This window comes from Podarcis bocagei (assembly GCF_964188305.1).
Source record: "Podarcis bocagei genome assembly, chromosome: 6".
NCBI classification, from domain to species: Eukaryota; Metazoa; Chordata; class Lepidosauria; order Squamata; family Lacertidae; genus Podarcis; species Podarcis bocagei.
Window position 1 is genome coordinate 83,284,109 of NC_138130.1, and position 18,431 is coordinate 83,302,539.

Genomic DNA, 18,431 nt, shown 5'->3' on the forward strand with positions numbered 1-18,431 from the left:
ACCCCACCATACAGCTTCGTTGGATGACTCTGGGGCCTAGTATTTAGGGGGCAGAATTCATGGTTATCAGTTCAGAGAGTGACAATCCAACTTCATTCTGTTCTCCTTTCATGGGTTGCAGGATTGCAGCTCGCAACATCAGCAGCAAAAAAATCCAGGTACTATTGTGATATGGTAGCAAGAACATAACCTTATTCATGGCCACCATGCTTCTGTTTGTTTATCATGCCACAATTGGGCGTTTACTTCTACAAAAAGAGAAGTAAAAATTTACACAGGAAACATTTACCTTTCTAGTATGTACTTTGTAAATGAATGTGTAACTGGCTAGAACTTTGTCCTAAAAGGTACAATATGCATAGTTAAAATAAAATAAATAATAGGATAGGTCTTGAATCTTTCTATTTCATTTTGAGAATTTGAAATACAGTGGTACCTCGGGTTAAGTACCGTATTTTTCGCCCTATAGGACGCACTTTTCCCCCTCCAAAAATGTAGGGGAAGTCTGGGTGCATCCTATGGGGTGAATGCAGGCTTTCGCTGAAGCTTGGAGAGCGAGAAGGGTTGGTGCGCACTGACCCCTCTCGCTCTCCAGGCTTCAGGAAGACATCCGCAGCCTAGGCAGCCCTGCGGGAGTTCCCGCAGGGATGTCTAGGCTGTGGATAGCAGCCTGCTCCCCGGAGCGTCGGGTGCCCTGAAAGCAGAGTGCCCGGCGCTTCGGGAACACATCCGCAGCCTAGGCAGCCCTGCGGGAGGTCCCGCAGGGATGTCTAGGCTGCGGATAGCAGCCTGCCACCCGGTGGGCGGGGCGCCCTGAAGCAGAGCGCCCCTTGTGCCGGGCAGACATCGGCCAGCCCCACAAGCTCGGGGGACAGCAGGGAGGCACAGCGCCGCCGTCCCACTGTTCCTCGACCTTGTTCGGTTTCCCCGACCTGCTTTTGGGGGGGAAATAAAGGGAAATTTTTTTTCCTTTATTTCTCCCCCAAAAAACTAGGTGCGTCCTATGGGACGGAGCGTCCTATGGGACGAAAAATACGGTACTTAATTTGGTCCAGGAGGTCCGTACCTGAAGCAAAGTTCTTAACCCGAGGTATTATTTCTGGATTAGCGGCGCCTGTAACCTGAAGCGTATGTAACCTGAAGCATATGTAACCTGAGGTACCACTGTAGTACCTGTTCTCGAGATTGCAACTTTAGATTATGTTGGCTGGAGGTGGTGGTGGGGAAACAGCTTTGAATATTTTAGTAAAGTGGGAAAGATTTCAACAGCTATCATCAAATAATTTGCCTACTATCTAAAAAGCATTTTTAAAAGGCATAATAAGCAACTGTTCTCATAGCAACAACTTGAGATTGGGAGGCAAGGCCACTGCTGCAACTTGGGTTATGAATCATTCTATCAATTCTTTGTTCTCATCAAACTGAAATGAAACATTAAAGGCATTAATGTAATAACGGAGTTCCAGTCTCAGGAGATTAGAGAAGTATCCAAAGCAAAGGAGGGTGGGAAACCTTCTTTGGGCCATTAATGATAGCATTGTTCTTTTCTTGCAAACTGTCTTAGCCAGCTTGGATGTTAAGAACTTTGCATTCCTTGGCACGGCTATCAACCAAGAAATGCCAACGAAATGGGCATGGGAACTGGAATGAGCGCAAGCTGAAAAGGGAAGTGGTCAGTGACAAGCTAACTTGAGCAGGAGAACCCAGAGAAGTAGGCAATAAAGGGAGATGATGATAAGGGAAGTCATAAGAAGAGCAGAGCCCTGAAGCTGGAAAAGACCAAAGGCCCATCTAGTCCAGGACTCTGTTCCCACAGTGGCCAACCAGGTGCCTGTGGGAAGCTGAGCACAACCCCACTCTTCCCCACTTGCAACTGGTATTCCAAAGCATAAAAGTCCTGTTTTGGAAGAGCTTAAAGAGGCCATGTGCAGGTAATTTGGACCTAGCCTGGGACTTAGCCTTGTCTAAGAATGCAAAATATGTTGACACTTTGCTGTGCCGTGGAAAACGCTGGTGGATGTGGTCCTGCCTTTAAAAAGAAAATCACCTAAAGGACTCTGATGACCACCAAGCCACAGTCAGATGGAGAAGATGCCAGTTACGTCCTGGTGTATAACCATGAAACACTTTTAATTCAGCTTAATACCAGCAGCAAGAACTTAGCATTTATAGTTTGGAAGCAGAAGTTGGAGCCGAGCAGATTTGGCCACAAAAACTTGTCAAGGTAATGGCTACAAGATGTCAGTTGACAATTTTCCCTAATAAGATGAGCTAAGGTTTAAGGGTCCTGGTGGGGTTGAACTGCTGAAGATAAGGATGATGTCTCTGTAAGGCTTACCATAGAAATAATATCTTTGATGTGATGTATGTCAGGGTAGGCTATAACCGCAAAACATTGTTCTTTTCTTGACCAGCTACAGGCACAGAATTCGCAATGGTATTCTGTTTCATCATAGCAGGTAGTGCGTATCTGGAATTAAGCAAGTTTTCATTGATTTGTTCTTCCTAGTTACTTAGGCAAGCAGAATTTTGGCAGTTATATAAAGTCTCAAGAGGGTGGAGCAGGCTGTAGACTTAATAGGGAGAGTGCTATTTTTTTTTTGCTACCTGATTCCCATCTCTTTCTATGTGTGTATTAGCTCTACAGCAGGTGGACAATGGGTTGGGGAGATGCATGGATAATTTTGTTCTTTCACTTCAGGTGTGAAAATGTCCTAAGCTTGGCACTGGGAAGGTGGGTGGGAGCCAGTTTGCTTTGATCATAGGCTGTGGTTCTATAAAGTTATTTTCAGGTTATGCATAATTGCATATACATTCAATCTTAATTTCTTTATAAAAAAAATCCTTTCCAAATATCCTACCTCTTGCTGTTCTTTTTCTCTACTTTTAGACCCTTTCAGCAGGAATTTCCTTTTAAAATGAAGCCCTGTGTAAGTTGCCGATTCTTCTTGCACAATGGAGGAAGTATATTTGAAAGGTTAGGCAATCTAGCATTGAGGAACGTGTTTCATTTTCCAATTTGCTTTTGTACACACATGAATGGTACACATTGGAACTCTGCATGTACACTGAGTATTCCTTTCTCTCTGTCTTGCGGGTAGGAATTAAAAGGAAAGTAAGTGGTATTTTAAGTTTTCTTGCACAATTTTTAGTGATGAACTTAAGTGACTTCTGAGAGGTTAGAAAGCCAGCTGTGGGCAGACTGCATCCTGTCACCTCACAGCTATTACCTTTCAGTTCTTCAGGACTTTAAAACTTTAAACTCTTTGCAGGATCTTTGGATCGCACATGTATGCCTGTCACTCCCTTGTTCAGCACTTGGGACTGGTTGACTCAACACATGTTTACTGCTGAATGCCTGCAGCATCTGGCAGTGGCATTGCCACAGATAGAACTCTCAGATCATTCAAAAGGTCCTTTTTTAAATCCCTGGTATCTCCATGTAAAAGCATCTCAGGTTGGCGGTACGCTGCCTAAGAACCTTAGAATGCTGTTGCAGGTGGAGTATACTAGTAGCCACTGATAGCTTTATTCTCCATGACAGCCTTTCTCAACCTTGGGTCCCCAAGTTGTTGTCGCACTACAAGCCATCATTCCTAGCTAGCAGAGGCTACCCCATGGTCAGGGGTGATGGGAGTTGTAGTCCAACAACACATGAGGACCCAAGGTTGAGAGAGGCTTCTCCAAGGGATGGAGAACCTGTGGCCTCCAGATGTGTTGGGCTCCCAACTCCCTTTAGCTGTCAACCCAGGGTGGGGCAGCTGTGAAAGGCAAATCCCATGCTAGGGATCGTTGGGAAAGGAATTGAAAATAAAACTAACAATAATCAAAATACCAACATCTATGGTGCGACTGCATTTGGAATGCTGTGTGCGGTTCTGGTTGGCTCACTTCAAAAAGTTATTGTAGAGTCGGGGAAAGGTTCAGAATATGGTAACCCAAATGATCGAGGGGATGGAACAACTCCCTGATGAGGAAAGGTTGCACCATTTGGAGCTTTTTATTCTAGGGAAAAGGCAAATGAGGGGGTGACATGATAGCATTTTATAAAATTATGAATGACATGGAGAAAATGGATTGGGGGGGTGGAATTGAATGAAGAAACTGCCTGCCGGAGGAAGCGCTTTTGTGAGGGGCCCCTTGAGAGGGGATGTGGAGAAACCTAAAGTGGATTTTTCTGCACATGGGCATGTTCTCTGATTCTACATTTTGGCTGGCAAAGAAGGTTGAGTGGGTCTTTAATCTCTTATAAAGAGAGATGGTAGAATTCAGGTCTGTGTGAGAGTCACGCTGTACGCCCTGTAAGCCTGCTTCTTTAGCTGTAAATTTGGGAGGAAAGGTGGATAAGCTTTCAGTAGTGATTGAAATGCACTTTGCACATGCTCTCAGACAATTCCTCTCCTGTATTGTAGGACTTTGGTGCTGAATGTTTCTTATAGGCCTTTTGTCAGGGGAGCCTTAGCACAAACTGAGTCCTAGCCAATGTACACTTTCTCCTTTTGAAAAAAACCCACATGCGTGCATATGTATCTCATGATTCCCAGTGAGTGGCAGTCAGAGGCCTACCACCTCCAACAGTGGAAGTAGAACACAACCATTGTGGCTGGCAGCTGTTGAGAGTGGCTTGCCCGAAACTACCTAGTGAGTTCATGGCAGAGGCAAAATTCAGACAGGGGGTTCCCTTATTTCTTAACTCAATCTTGTAGCCACTAAGTTTAGTGCAGGGATATGGAACCCTTGTCCTGTCCAGATTTGGGCTACAGTTTCTATCAGCGCCAGCCAGCATGGCCAATGGGAGTTGTAGACCAACAATGTCTTGAAGGCACAGGATTCCATGTCCCTGCACTAAGCAATATACAAATGTTTCTAAGTAAAATACAGAAATCAAAGAAAGTTGGACTTCTGTGCAGCCAACTCAGAACAGGCTGTTCTCTACTTCTGTGATTTGGGCAAAGTGGGCAGGTCATAATCTCTTCTGATTGTTCACCAGGTTTTATTGCTTAAGACAGGGCAATAATAAATAGCACACAAAAAGAGGACATGTGACGTGTCCTTTCCCCGGTTTTAAGGTACAAGGTCATGGAAATGAACACTTTGCCTGGCTAAGCTACGCTGTGAGTTGTGCTTGTCTTTCCAGCTCATTTGTGAAATTAAATGGGAACGACAGAAGAATGACTTTAGTCAACTCTTTGATGTCCCAATGTGTGTGCGGGGCTCTTATGTCTGTGTCCAATGACAAAGTAAGTTGATTGTTTCGTATATGATTTTCCTGCCTGGGTATATAATTGTAAGGGCAAGCCTTTAAGTGGTGTGAATCAATGCGCAACTCTGTTTAAATTCAGTAGGGTTACTTTGATTTTAGACAGCAATATGGATTTATACGACAAAAATATTGAGTCTGAGTGACTTCTTTATGAAATGAAATAAAGATGGTACAAGAATGTCTCCAGTCAGCTTTTCACTATCTTGAATGATTTAACACTCCAGAATGAAGGACTTACTTATGAGTAAACATGCTTGCCTGCAGTTTTGTGCGCAGTTACCTGAGAGTAAACCCTATTGAACATAGTGGGGCTTGCTTCTATATAAACATGCACAGGCTTAGGCAGCGTATAGCACATGTTTACTCAGAAGTAAGTCCCACTGTATTCAGTAGGGTTTACTCATTAGCAAGTGTGCTTATGATTGCAGCCTTGGTAGTTGTGATTTTAAAAAAACCACACCTTTAGTTGCTATATGTGAAGCTACTCACTGTCACTGTTTACTGTATTGTTTAGTGCAGAGTGTTTCACTTTGTTTCTGATCTTCTAAATATTTATGCCACTCTTTCCCAACCTGGTGCACCCCAGATGTTTTTGGACTATGCCTGTCACCTTCAGCCAGCATGGCCAGTTGGCAGGGATGATGGAAATTGTAGTTCAAAAAATCTGGAGAGCCTCAGGTTGGGTGAGGCTGATTTAGCCCATGAAAATACTGTTGCTGGAATATATGGCATAATAAGATGCTATGGGGAGGTTCAGGAAGCTCAGGTGACTGACCAAAATTAATTCTTTTCCAATTACGGTCCATGTAGAATCTTAATTTAAAGCTCATTTCAACACAGAATGGAAGCTGTGGTTTATATCTGCTAGTTTACCCATTTTTCCAATCCCAGCATGTTGCAAGTCAGAAATAAGACAAAGTGAATTAAGCCAGAATTTAACAAATCTTACTGGCATACCAATATCAGGGCTACAAAGTAGGGACAATGTTGTTGATCACAGAGGTTGTAAGATGTTACACCTTAGAGAAATGGATAGTTCATAAGCCGATAAAGATTTGATGAAATGGCCAAGTTAAGTATTGTACTTTGGGTGGGGCTGGGCCAGCCTGTAGGGTTAGGATGTTGCCTGATGTCTTGTACCTGGGTTTTTATTCCATTGCCCAATGTAGTGAAGGTGAGAGCTGTCTTCTCCTGGCCTCCATCCCGCTTCTGCCATCTAGAATGCTGCAAGCACTGCTGTCTTGCGAGAGGAGCAGCTTCCTATGATACTAAATATTACAGTTTTGTTTTTAATTGTTATGCTTTTAGGATAACATGAAAAATATTTACTTTGCAACTAATACTGAGGGTTGCAGTCCAGTGGATCTGGTGTGGTTAGTACAAAAAGAAAAAAGAGAAAGGCTCCTTAGTATAGTAGCCGTCACAGAATAATTTGTGGATGATCAAGGTATTAATGCTCTGGGAAGGAGAAGTAAATTATCTGCAAAACTGTGAAATGAGTGGGAGTCTACTTCTCATTTTCTGTAATGGCACCCTTCAAAGCGACAAATGTCAGTGTTAAATAGTAATTGCAAAATAATAGTAACTTCAGACACTGGGATGCATCAACACTTTTACTTCTATCAGTTTACTGGTAGATTCCCTTGTATGTATGCACTTCTTTCTTTTGTCACGATCTGGACAGTAATGTCTCCGCCTTCATTTACATTGGAATTTTATGTGTATGTTTGACCCACTTTCATTGTGGAAACAAACAATGGGAGCTGTATCTGATCTCTCTTTCTCTGAAGGAAATCACCTTCAAACCGTTTAAGATTTAACCTTGTGCTTAGGTTTCATTGTGGGCAGTTCTGCTGCAGCTCTGGACTAGAGGGCAACGTAGCAGTCCTTTGCTTTCTGCTCACAGCATCATCGTTAACTTCCACCTTGTTGCCTAGTGCAAGCAATGAGAGCATCTGTGGCAACTGCGTCGGTTAGGGAGATGCAGGCAGCTACCCTTTCCCAGGAGACCGAACTCTCTGAAGGCACTACCCAACAGGTGATGCTCACTTGGCAACAGCTCATGGTTTGTCTAGAGTGGGATAAACGATGAGTTGGGGCATAATACAAAGCCAAACAAGTGGCTTAGCTCACAGCAGCAAAGCAACAGGGGAGGAGCAGAGCAACTGTGACCTGTCTGGGAGCCCCATATTTGTTTATTTGCAATAAACCATGGTTTGGCTTAGTCCTTTGTGCAAGCTGGTGGACTACTGAGCTAGGCGGACCAATGGTATACAGCAAATTCCTATGTTTCTAGCTTATGAACAATTCTTTTTGTAGGGTTTTAACTTTCCAATTATTGTTTATGTGGTTCCATGATATGTATTGCTCTAGCCACTGTATGGCATCCATGATATGTATTGCTCTAGCCACTGTATGGCATCCTGGGATGAAGGGCAGCTAATCACCTGAACAAATAAATAGCTCCAAATGTCTGGAGGGGACCAGATTGGAGGGAGGCTGTGAAGGATATAGCTTATTACGTCTTTTAAGTGCTTTTGGTTTATTTGACCTGTTCACGTTTAAAAAAGGTTGTTACTGATGATCACTGGAAGAAGGCCCCATACCAGGATGAAGAAAGAACAGACACTCAAAAGGTCACACCCAGAAGATGGGGCTCTGGAAAAAGATCCCGCCCTCGGCCCCTCTCAGATTACGGCCAGTTGGCAATTAGGAGTTTCTCAATACCAGAAGATTCCGTTGCTATGGAGTCTCAGAAAATGGATTGTCTGGATGCTGACACTGAGCCCGGATCGCCTTCTGCTGTGCCGGGAACCTGTATGGTAGCCAGTCAAAGAGCGCGCAAAAGAAGACCCATCTCTGTCATTGGTGGGGCCAATTTCTATGAGAACCAAACAGAAGAAATAACAGACCTCCTTACACAAGTAAGACACAAAATGCAGAATCAAAAGATCCTCCTCCTCCTTCCTTGCCTGTAACCTTCAAGTTAGAATTAGTGGACAACCTCCTTTTCCTTCCTTCTGCTTATCCCAAATCACCATCATTCTTCTAAAAAGCATGACATCAGACTAATTAATACTTCTCAATGGATGATTGTTCCTTTGTGGTGTACACTAACTTTCCTCCTTTCTGGATGCTGATACTTGAGGCTTAGAAATATTTATATCTCTGTGTATATCTGAGTATGACCTATGTAATCAACAATACAGGTTGTTGTTGCATATAAATTTCAGTATTAATGTGTATTAATTGTGTTTCTTAGGCCTTTGAAAGTGTTTATTAGTTTAGAAATATTTATGGGCACTAATTCTGGCATTTGACCAACAACCTTAGGGAAATGTGCAATAGAGTTATTAAGGGACTCTCTTATAAACCAGAGTGTTAAAGACAGTGCCTTGTATCTAGCACTAGTGACTACAAGGCTTGTGGCACCTTAAAGACTTAACACATTTATTGTGGTATAAACTTTTGTGAACAGAATGATACATAAAAGGATCCTATAACCATGCAGGCATATATCACCCCTGAGTACTAACAATTTACCAATTCATTTATTTACCAATTCATTTATTCTTCATTCAGAAGAAAAACCAAAGTGACAGACAACACAAGAGTAAAATCTAAAAAGCAATCCTAAGAATCTGATGTAGCAGACCTCAACATTTACAGACCCAAATCCACATTTACAGACCCAGATCCACCATGCATGTACCCAGGGACCCATTTCTTCATTTTGTTATGGTATATTTGTAGAGCCCACCTTAGATCACCTTAGAGCCCACCTTGTTATGGTATATTTGTAGAGCCATGATCCACTAGTGAGTCCTGACCTACCAGCTGAAGATACATGTATCTGATGAAGTGGACTCTACAGAAACATATGCCACAATAAATGTATTGATCTTCAAGGTGCCAAATACCTTAAAAACCTTCGTTCTTTTTGCTACAGCAAGCTAACATGACTACCTGTCTCTGGAGTTAGTACTAGGTGACATGTTGCAGAAAGGACCAGTAACATGTGAAATTTGACTCGTTGTTGACTTCTGGTCCAGTTGTGTTCCTATACCACTGTGGGCTTAGCTCTGTCCTGATTCAGCTTTTCAAACTCTTTATCACTAACAGACACTTAGGATAGCTTGCAGAAGTATGCCAAAAGCTTCGTTCATCCCATGGCACAATCAGAAGTGGACAGGAATTCAGTGTGGGCTAGCTTTTTCATGCACAGGCTGAGATGGTTGTGTGAACTGGGCCTGAGACATGAATTAGCTCTTAGGTTATTTCTCCCCAGATATGGCTGCAATTATATCTCTGCATACCAGCAAAGAATGTTACACGCTAATCAAAGTGACATTGACCTAGCTAAACTTGAATACTGTAACATTTTTAGAGGTTGTACAGAAGCACAAGTCCCATATCTGCCTCTATCTTGGAAAAAAGCAACATCTAAAATTGCCCTTTCTTTGTGGAATAGGTAGTCCATGACTACCACAGTATAAATGTGTATTTTGATCCATCTTTTAAAGCTAGAAACTTAATACTTCTCTTAAAAGATGGTCTGTAAATAGTTGGGTTGTTACTCTTTAACAAGGAGCCTGTTTTGCTGTACTACTGACTTTGGTTCAAGTTATACAAAATATAATTTGTAAATGAATGAAGTTTAGACAGAATTAACTGAAATTTCATTTTCTAACATTCTGGAAGATTTAAAAAGAATGTACCCTATTTTTATTTTTCAAGTGTTCTGACATACAGACATTTCCATTTCCTTTTAGAACACCTCCTGCTGCGAAGCTCTTTAGCAGTGGGAAAAGGAAACATTCATATAAAGATACAGCCTTCTCACTAATTTAAACCACAATAGAGAGCTGTATTGTTTCTTTTGTGAACATGAATGGGTTTCTAACAGACATCTTATATATGCGGAGAGCTTCAGATGTGCCATTAGCCTTCAAATATTCTAAAAATAAAAAAAAATTGTCTTGTTCTTCCTTCATGAAAAAAAGTTTTGCTTTGGAAGGGCCTTTGCATGGCATCCAGAAATTTTCACTTTGGCATTTATTAATTCTCCTGTGATGGGTCTTTGGCTTCATACTTTACAATAACTCTCATCACCAGATTGTCATGAAAAGATTACCAGAAATGGAGTCTTCTTACTATGGATGTGACGGGAATGTTGTTTCACTGTTTTTTTTGTTTAATAAGCTTTCCAGCAAGGCAAGGTATTTGCTTTCCTCCCTAATCCAGATTTTCTGCAGTGTATTTAAGGGGGAAATTCTTCACACTTGTGATTTCTCCTCCACATAGGATGCTATCCAGACTTACTGTTCCTGACAGCATAGTCTATTCTGAGTCTGACTCTGAGCTTATCCACACTTAACTTTTCCTGCTCTTTCCAGGCGTGGTCTGTGATTTAAAGCTCTATATCTGAGCGCACCCCCCCTCCCCAGAGCTTTTCCTGCAAAAAACCCCCCACTCTTTAAAGCTCAATAGGAGCAAACGCCAATCTGTGGTAAACCCGAATTGACATTTGCTACGAATCAGCTTTAAAGAGCAGGTTTTTGCAGGTCAAGGTAAAATAAATCAGAGCATTAAAGCGTGGACCCTCATGCCTGGAAAGACTGGAGCAAAAGGTAAGTGTGGAGAAGCCCTCTTATATAGGTTTCGCCCATATTTTGTTCTCATTGGATAGCATTCAGCAAGTCTGCCAGTTTACTGGCACTTTTAAAATTTAATCTTCTTGTAAAATTCTACTTTGCTGAATTTCTGGAGACAAATTCAAAGGTACTGGACCACTTTAAAGGTAGGTATATTCTTATTATTACTGATGCTAAGAAGAGGGATCAATTCTCAAGGCTTGGATTTTGTTCAGCACAAATGTATTAATTACTTAAAGAAGAGTTGAAGTGAAACACTTGGTAATATCCTAAGTATAAACAAATTCACAACAAGCAATAAATTAGCTTTCTCTTGAAAGTAAGACCTGCTGAAAACTGGTATTAGTTTGTTTTTTTAATTGAACTGTTAGATAAGGGAATTGAAAGAGATTTCTATGAATCACTATATATGATGCATTTAAACAACAATAATAAAACACAGCAATCAAAGAATTGCTTGAGGGAGATTTTTGTTAAGATGATATTTTTATTTAAGAGAAATCAGGAGGAAACACACAAGCTCCAGCAGAGTGTCAGAAAACCCAAAGCAAAGCCCTTGTTGACCTATATTTTATTTGCTTGGGAATTTGATGCAGGGAAAGCTCTGTTCTATAAGAATCCTTGTTTCGCGCTAGAGGGTCAATTAAACACTTAGAGAATCAGTTGCATGGAATGTGTTACTTAAAAGTGCATTTATAAACCTAAGCAGTACTTTTTAATATAGGGAGAAAGATAGAAGGGCCGATAATAAAAACTCAGAGACCTTTTTCCTTTCAACTTCGCTAAACCTCTATAGGCAGCTTGTTCAAGTTTCACCATCACCTGCAGGTGGTCACCAGGGAAAGAGCTTTTTCAGTTGTAATGCCTTAGCTCTGAGAGCTACCGTAGTTAACTGAGTCAGCCAGCCATTCTGTCCTCTGTAATACTCCATTTCATTCCATTCACACACACCCCTGGTTTTTTGTTCTTCCCAACAACTAGTTAGTTTTCTATGCCTCCTGAGCATGCTCAGCACACATTGGGCTGTAAACCCCTTAGGGTTTATTTCCCCTAAAATGGGTTGTCGTTTTTTGCTGGGGGGAGAGAAGGCACTGCTTCTGCAAACCTTGTGGTTTCCCCAAAGCCTGCTGAGACAGATTATGATGATGATATTAATTTTATTTTTACCCCACCCATCTGACTGCCCCAGCCACTGCTTTGCATAAGCAACAACACTCACCTCCAAACATCAGAAATAGAAGGAATGATGGACGTTTACAATTACATGGAACCCTAATGTTGATTTACTGCAGTATAGTGCTGAGAACACTTTTCTTTTGCCTATGTAAACTACTTCATTTCTAAACAGTGTTTTCTGCACAGCTTGGTTGGACTTCCAGGTAGATTTCTTTGGTAACAAGCTTTCTTTGTTTTCCTTTTTTTTTAGCCAGTTGCACGCCCTCCGGTACCAGCGCATCAGGTTCCTCCTTATAAAGCTGTCTCAGCCAGATTCCGCCCCTTTACCTTTTCTCAAAGTACACCCATCGGTCTGGATAGAGTTGGATGTAAGCGGCAAATGAGAGCATCCAATGGTGAGTTTCACAGGAGGCCAATGGAAAATAAACTTACAAGTTATTCAATTGTTGCTCTAATCACTGGTGGCACCCAGATTGCTGAACTCTCTCCCAAAGAAGGCCTGCCCAGCCCCATCTACTCTGGCAGATTAGCCTTTCATTTGGATTTATGTTTGCTTTATATTACCTGATTTATGGTTCTTAAAATTTGGGTCATTTGTATCCTGTACGGTTATACTTTTTCATGGTTTATGGCATGGGTAGGCAAACTAAGGGCTGGATTGGGCCCAATCGCCTTCTAAATCCACCCTCGGACGGTCCGGGAATCAGTGTGTTTTTACATGAGTAGAATGAGTCCTTTTATTTAAAATGCATCTCTGGGTTATTTATTTATTTTGTAAAAAAAAAAAAAAAGCCAGGCAGTGTCCGTGGGTCTCAAACCACTGGAAGCAATTAGGGGATCTAAGCAATGCTTTGGTTGATGGAACCGCTGGGCTGAGCTGGCTCGTATCTCTGGGTTATTTTTGGGGCCTGCCTGGTGTTTCTAAATGAGTAGAATGTGTGCTTTTATTTAAAATGCATCTCTGGGTTATTTGTGGGGCATAGGAATTTGTTCATTTTTCCACTTCAAAATATAGTCCGGCCTTCCACAAGGTCTGAGGGACAGTGGACCAGCCCCCTGCTGAAAAAGTTTCCTGATCCCTGGTTCATGGTGTTGGTTTTGGTGTATTTTGGTTAAAATAATACAGGCATACCTCAGAGATACTTCAGGTTCAGTTCCAGACCACCGCAGTAAAGCAAATATCTCAATAAAGCAAGTTTAACTTATCCCACAGGTTGTTGTGAATGTTAAAAATGAGAAAACCATTACAGCAGTTGTTACACTGAAATTCTTCATTTCCCCCCATGCAAAACCCTAATATCATCACTGTGAGGCTTATAATGGGGTTAGCCACTTCCTACAGAAAAAGACCATTGCTGTTTTCACACACAGATTTAAAACCCAGCATTGCCCAACAGTGAAGATGAGGTGTGTAATGTCTTGGATGTCAGGTCTTGTTCCTTAAGGACTTGAATAAAGTCATGCTTTTGTTTGGCAACTTGATCTGGAGTCTTGTGCATGGCTTAAATCCCACCAATGCAATGAGATTTAAGAGGCCCAGCTGTGTGCAGAATTATGCCTTGGTTTCCAGCTGTTTGAATGGGATGGTCCCTTGATGTATCAGTCAGTGAATGAAGCAGGCATATGCTTTTTGTTCTCCAGCTGTGTTTATCAAGCAAGCCAGCCCTTTCTTACAGTGGTACCTCGGTTGTCGAATGTAATCCATTCTGGAAGACTGTTCGACTTCCAAAACATTCGACAACTGAGGTGCAAAGGGAGGCCTGCAAAGTCAGTGGAGAAAATTAGAAGAAAAAAACGCAGTGGAAGCTGTTCGACTTATGAGGCATGTTAAAAAACAGAAGCATTTACTTCTGGGTTTTTGGCATTCGAAAACTGGAATGTTCAGCTTCCGAGATGCTCAGAAACCAAGGTACCACTGTATTGTATTCCACTTGCTTTTGGACCACATTATCCATCATCCTTGCCTGGTTGGGACCAATGAATATTCAGAGTCTGATAGTATCAGGAGGGCACAGGGTTGGGGGTGGCTGCTTTAAAGGGCATTTAGACAAACTCATGGAGGAGAAGCTTCTCAACAGCCATGATAGTTAAGTGAAGCATATTTCAGTAGCAGTATCCCTCTGAATACCAGATTCTTGGGACGCAAGCAGCTTGAGGAGGGCTGTTTCCTCTGTTCCCTGCTTCCTAGAGGCATTTGACTGGCCACTGTTGGGATCAGGATACTGGATGAATTCTCAGTCTGGTCCAGCAGGGCTCTTTCTATGTCTGCTGATACAGAAGGACAGAAGACGATATCTTAATGAGTGGGCAGCCACTTTCGAATGACAGAGAAATGCAGATTCTTATCAGCAAGAAGGGTAGAGACTTTCATTTAATGCCTGACTTCTTGTTTTCCATTACAGCCAGCAACTTTCAGGAAACCACATGACTTCTGTGGCTGTTTGTTGCTGTTTGTGTGCAGCAGGGGCCTCCAGGGTCTGGGTCTTTTGAGCTGGTCAATAGTGTAAGGATGTAGGGGCTGGAAATGTCTCAGCTAAAAGACCGACATAACTGAGCTGCATTGTCTCTGAAAAAGAAACAAGACCAGAGTTTTGCCAGTCATAGAAATGTGTCAGGCTGGTGTTGAATGCGGTTTAGGGATGAGTGGAACGCTCTTTCAGTACCAGATATTACCGTATATACTTGGATATAAGCCGACTTTTTCAGCATATTTTTTATGCTGAAAAAGCCTGCCTCTGCTTATACTTGAGTGAGGCGGGCGGCTGCAGAGGAACGAGTGGCGAGAAAGGAGCCCTTTCTCACCGCTCGTCCCTCTGCCGCTACCCGCATCTTGCAAGGGCAGGCACAGGAGCCACAGCTGGGAGAGGCGCCGCTCTGCACTGTGCCTCTCTCAGCCAGGCTCCTATGCCTGCTCTTGCGAGCAGCAGAGGCGGCGGCGGAGGGACGAGTGGCTGCTCCTTCCTCCTCCACCGCCTTTGCCACTGTCGGCGGCAGCGGAGGAGGAACGAGCAACCCAAAAGGAGCCCTTTCAGGCTGCTCCTTCCTCCGCCTTTGTCCCTGTCGGCGGCAGAGGAGGAGAGAGCAGCCCGAAAGCAGTCCTTTGGGGCTGCTTGTTCTTTCCCCTCCGCTGCTGCCACCCCCAGGTTTGTGGTGTGGTGAACCGGCTTATACTCGAGTCAATAAGTTTTCCCAATTTTTTGTCCTAAAATTAGGTGCCTTGACTTATATTCGGGTTGGCTTATACTCGAGTATATACGGTATTTATTTTTTAATAGGCAATCCCAAATGCAGAAAGATAAAGAGGGCAAGCCACACTTATTAGGAATATAGGAAGCTGCCTTATACTGAGTCAGCCCATTGGTCCATCTAGTTCAGTATTCTCACTGACTGGTAGCAGCACTCCAGAATTTCAAACAGGAGTTTCTCCCAACCCCCTGGAGATTGGACCTGGGACCTTCTGCATGCAAAGCAGGTGCTCTTCTACTGATCTAGGACTCGTCTTCTTTTTAAATGCTTTTTATTGGATTTTAATATATACTCACAAACATCAATAGTTGGAGAAAGTAGCAACAAATGCACCATCATCTATAAATCATACAATTGACCATTACATAAACAGAGAATTTATATGTGTACCAGTGCACTATTATAAAACCGTCAGCTTTAACTAAGTTCCCTTATTGCGTTAGGGAAGGGATCAGCAAGACTATATACAAGTCTTATTGTATTAACGAAATCCATTTATATGCAGGAGGTGGGGTTTGACCATGTTCTGTCTTGTTTACATGCATAATAAAGTTAAGCCACACTGAGATGAACTTGTTCTTTTTACTCTGACCTCAAGAAACCCATAATATATATATTAATTTCTCTAAAAAGCCTGTTTCTTATAATCTTATTGTACCAATATATGATATCTGCACCAGCAAGGCCCCTCCAGAAACAGGTAATAATAATCATAATCATAATAATAATAAAGAAGAAGAAGAAGCCACTCTGGGCGGCTCCCAACAGAATATTATTATTAATAATAAAAGCAATAAAAGATCAAACATTAAAAACTTCCCTAAACAGGGCTGCCTTCAGATGTCTTCTAAAAGTCAGGTAGTTGTTTATTTTCTTTACATCTGATGGGAGGGCATTCCACAGGGAGGGTGCCACTACCAAGAAGGCCCTCTACTATAGCAGCCCTAGCTGCCGTACGTAGATGAACTCGCAGTTCTTTATTATGAAAGTTAATGTCTGCATCCTCAAACATGCTCAGAAGGGCAAGTTGGGGGGAGGGTACATCATAGTTGCCTGTAATTGCATTGATTTCTTGGAAAACAGGACGAACGATGGCTCTTCTTCATTCTGAGGTTTTTATGCCAGATGGGCACAGTACAAGCACTGGAAAGACACCTGCATGTTGCACTGGTGTTGCTGTTCCCCACGCTGAGGAACAGCTCTTTGCAGAAATGTGCCACATTCTGATGCGTTGAGGTCTGCTTGACTCAGCTGTGTGAAAGCTGACATTTCAGCTCTGGGGGTGGTATAGAGTCCTATCTCTCTCCCCGCCACCCCATGTCTCATATGCCACAGAACAGCTACGCTGTAGCTAAGATGTAAGTCAACAGGATGCAGAAATAGTTCCTGTGCTTGCTGGTGTATGCAGATGTAACATTTTCAAAGTGGTTGCGGTGGTTTTGTTACAGCCCTACTTGTCCACAGCATATGCACGTTTCCCACCTGCCCTCCTGTAGTATGTGCTTAAATTGGTTTCGTAGGCTTTTGGCACCCCTCAAGCTGGAACTGAGAAAACCTCAGCTCCTCCTTTCAGAAGAACCAGCAAGGCTCAAGGTTGCTTCTTGGAGCCATACAACTCTCTTTACCCCACCCCTCTCCCTACAGCAGTTATGTAACTGATTGAAGGGGGAAGTTTTTTAATAAGATGAATGATGAACGTTATCTGAAGTAAGCCAAGGTGGAAAGAGGCCTATTCCTTGTAGTGCCTTGCCTTCTGATTCTCTCCCTAAGGGTGCTTGCCTGGTGCTTGCATACATGATTTTGGTGCAAACACTTTCCGCCCAACATTTTAAACTCCCGTGATGCTGTTACTCAGCTCCTGAAATTTTCTTGGCTCCAACTATATCACATGCTACTGTGTTAGCTGCTACTTTATATGCTCCCATTTTGTTCTGTTTAATTGTTCTTTTCCTGACATTTCCATCGAGCTGTCTATTTTAGTGTGGCTTATTAGGCACCTTCATTGTATTGTTTTGGACAACTACTAAAAGTTTAATCCAGCCTATTCAGACATGTCATTAAGTATATTTAACGGTTGGTGTGTGTGTGTGTGTGTGTGTGTGTGTGTGTGTGTATGAATGAATGACTGCTCTTTTAAATATATGTTTTTATCACTATCTTTAATGAATATTTTATACTATTTTATCTAAACAGCATAGAGTTTGTTTTTTTAAGTGGTATATAAATCTTGTTAAATAAAGAAAAATAAAATGACCTGACTACACTATTATCAGAGAATCTGTCTATAATCTGGGTGGGTGGAAGAGACCTTTGCTGGTACAAACGCTGCCTCCCAATTGGTGTATCTCTCTTTTGTGGGGTAGCTATGCTTGCAGCATCTGGTCTTAGCTCATGTTGGATTATAGCTCTAGCTCCTGGGCCTGGCTCTGACTAGACCTACCTGGAGACTAACCAGGAGACCTACTCGGGAGGTGCCTTCTCCCTGGTACATTTCTAGCTGCTGTACTTAGGCTGTGATATGAGGAACCAACCTCAAATATTCAAACAGTAGATCAGAAAAGGGAGCAGGAGAGTAAGCAGAAAATTGTTGAGAACAAAGCTCAGAGGAAAGGCCTTAAAAACTGGAGAGGATTTGGCCTGTGGGGTCAGCTGATAGTATTCAGGCCGGCTGGCACTGCAGATTTGATGACACCCTTGACCCACAGCACTTGCCAGGCATCCCAAGGAAGCAAGAGGAAAGGGAGCCTGGTTCTTGATGGCCAGTCTTGAGAGAGAGCATGCAAACAGAGTAAGCACAGTGCCATATAACCACCTACAGGGAATACCTGCGAATTTAGCATTTGCCATTTACATTCTGCCATAATGTTCTGGCTGCACGATTTGCACCAAGTGATGCATTTTATTTTATTTATTTTTACATGTTGGGGGGGGGGGGAGAAGACTCCAACAATTTGCAAAGGAAGCTTGGAGTTTAAAAATCAAACGAAACAGCAGGAGGGATATATTTGAATGCACAGCAGAAGCCTAATTGAGAATAGCAAGAATAAATCTGCACTATAGGCACTTAAGTCCTGAGCTGGCTGTGCATGCAG

The 18,431-nt window shown here is 42.5% G+C and overlaps 1 protein-coding gene and 1 long non-coding RNA gene across 8 annotated transcripts in view; one reads left to right on the forward strand and one right to left on the reverse strand.

The window, feature by feature from the left end:
* LOC308589144 overlaps positions 1-18,431 on the reverse strand; it is a 165,243-nt gene that overhangs the window by 115,472 nt on the left and 31,340 nt on the right. The window lies entirely within an intron of this gene.
* Positions 1-18,431, forward strand: part of SPATA13 (spermatogenesis associated 13) — a 102,743-nt gene that overhangs the window by 67,314 nt on the left and 16,998 nt on the right. For 4 of the 7 annotated variants that reach the window (XM_081197871.1, XM_081197872.1, XM_081197875.1 and 1 more), the window contains 2 exons: positions 7,834-8,187; positions 12,344-12,488. In XM_081197871.1, the coding sequence (XP_081053997.1) occupies positions 7,834-8,187; positions 12,344-12,488 (499 nt within the window). The remainder of the gene's footprint in view (positions 1-7,833; positions 8,188-12,343; positions 12,489-18,431) is intronic. The other 3 variants (XM_081197874.1, XM_081197877.1, XM_081197876.1) reach the window with 1 other exon arrangement.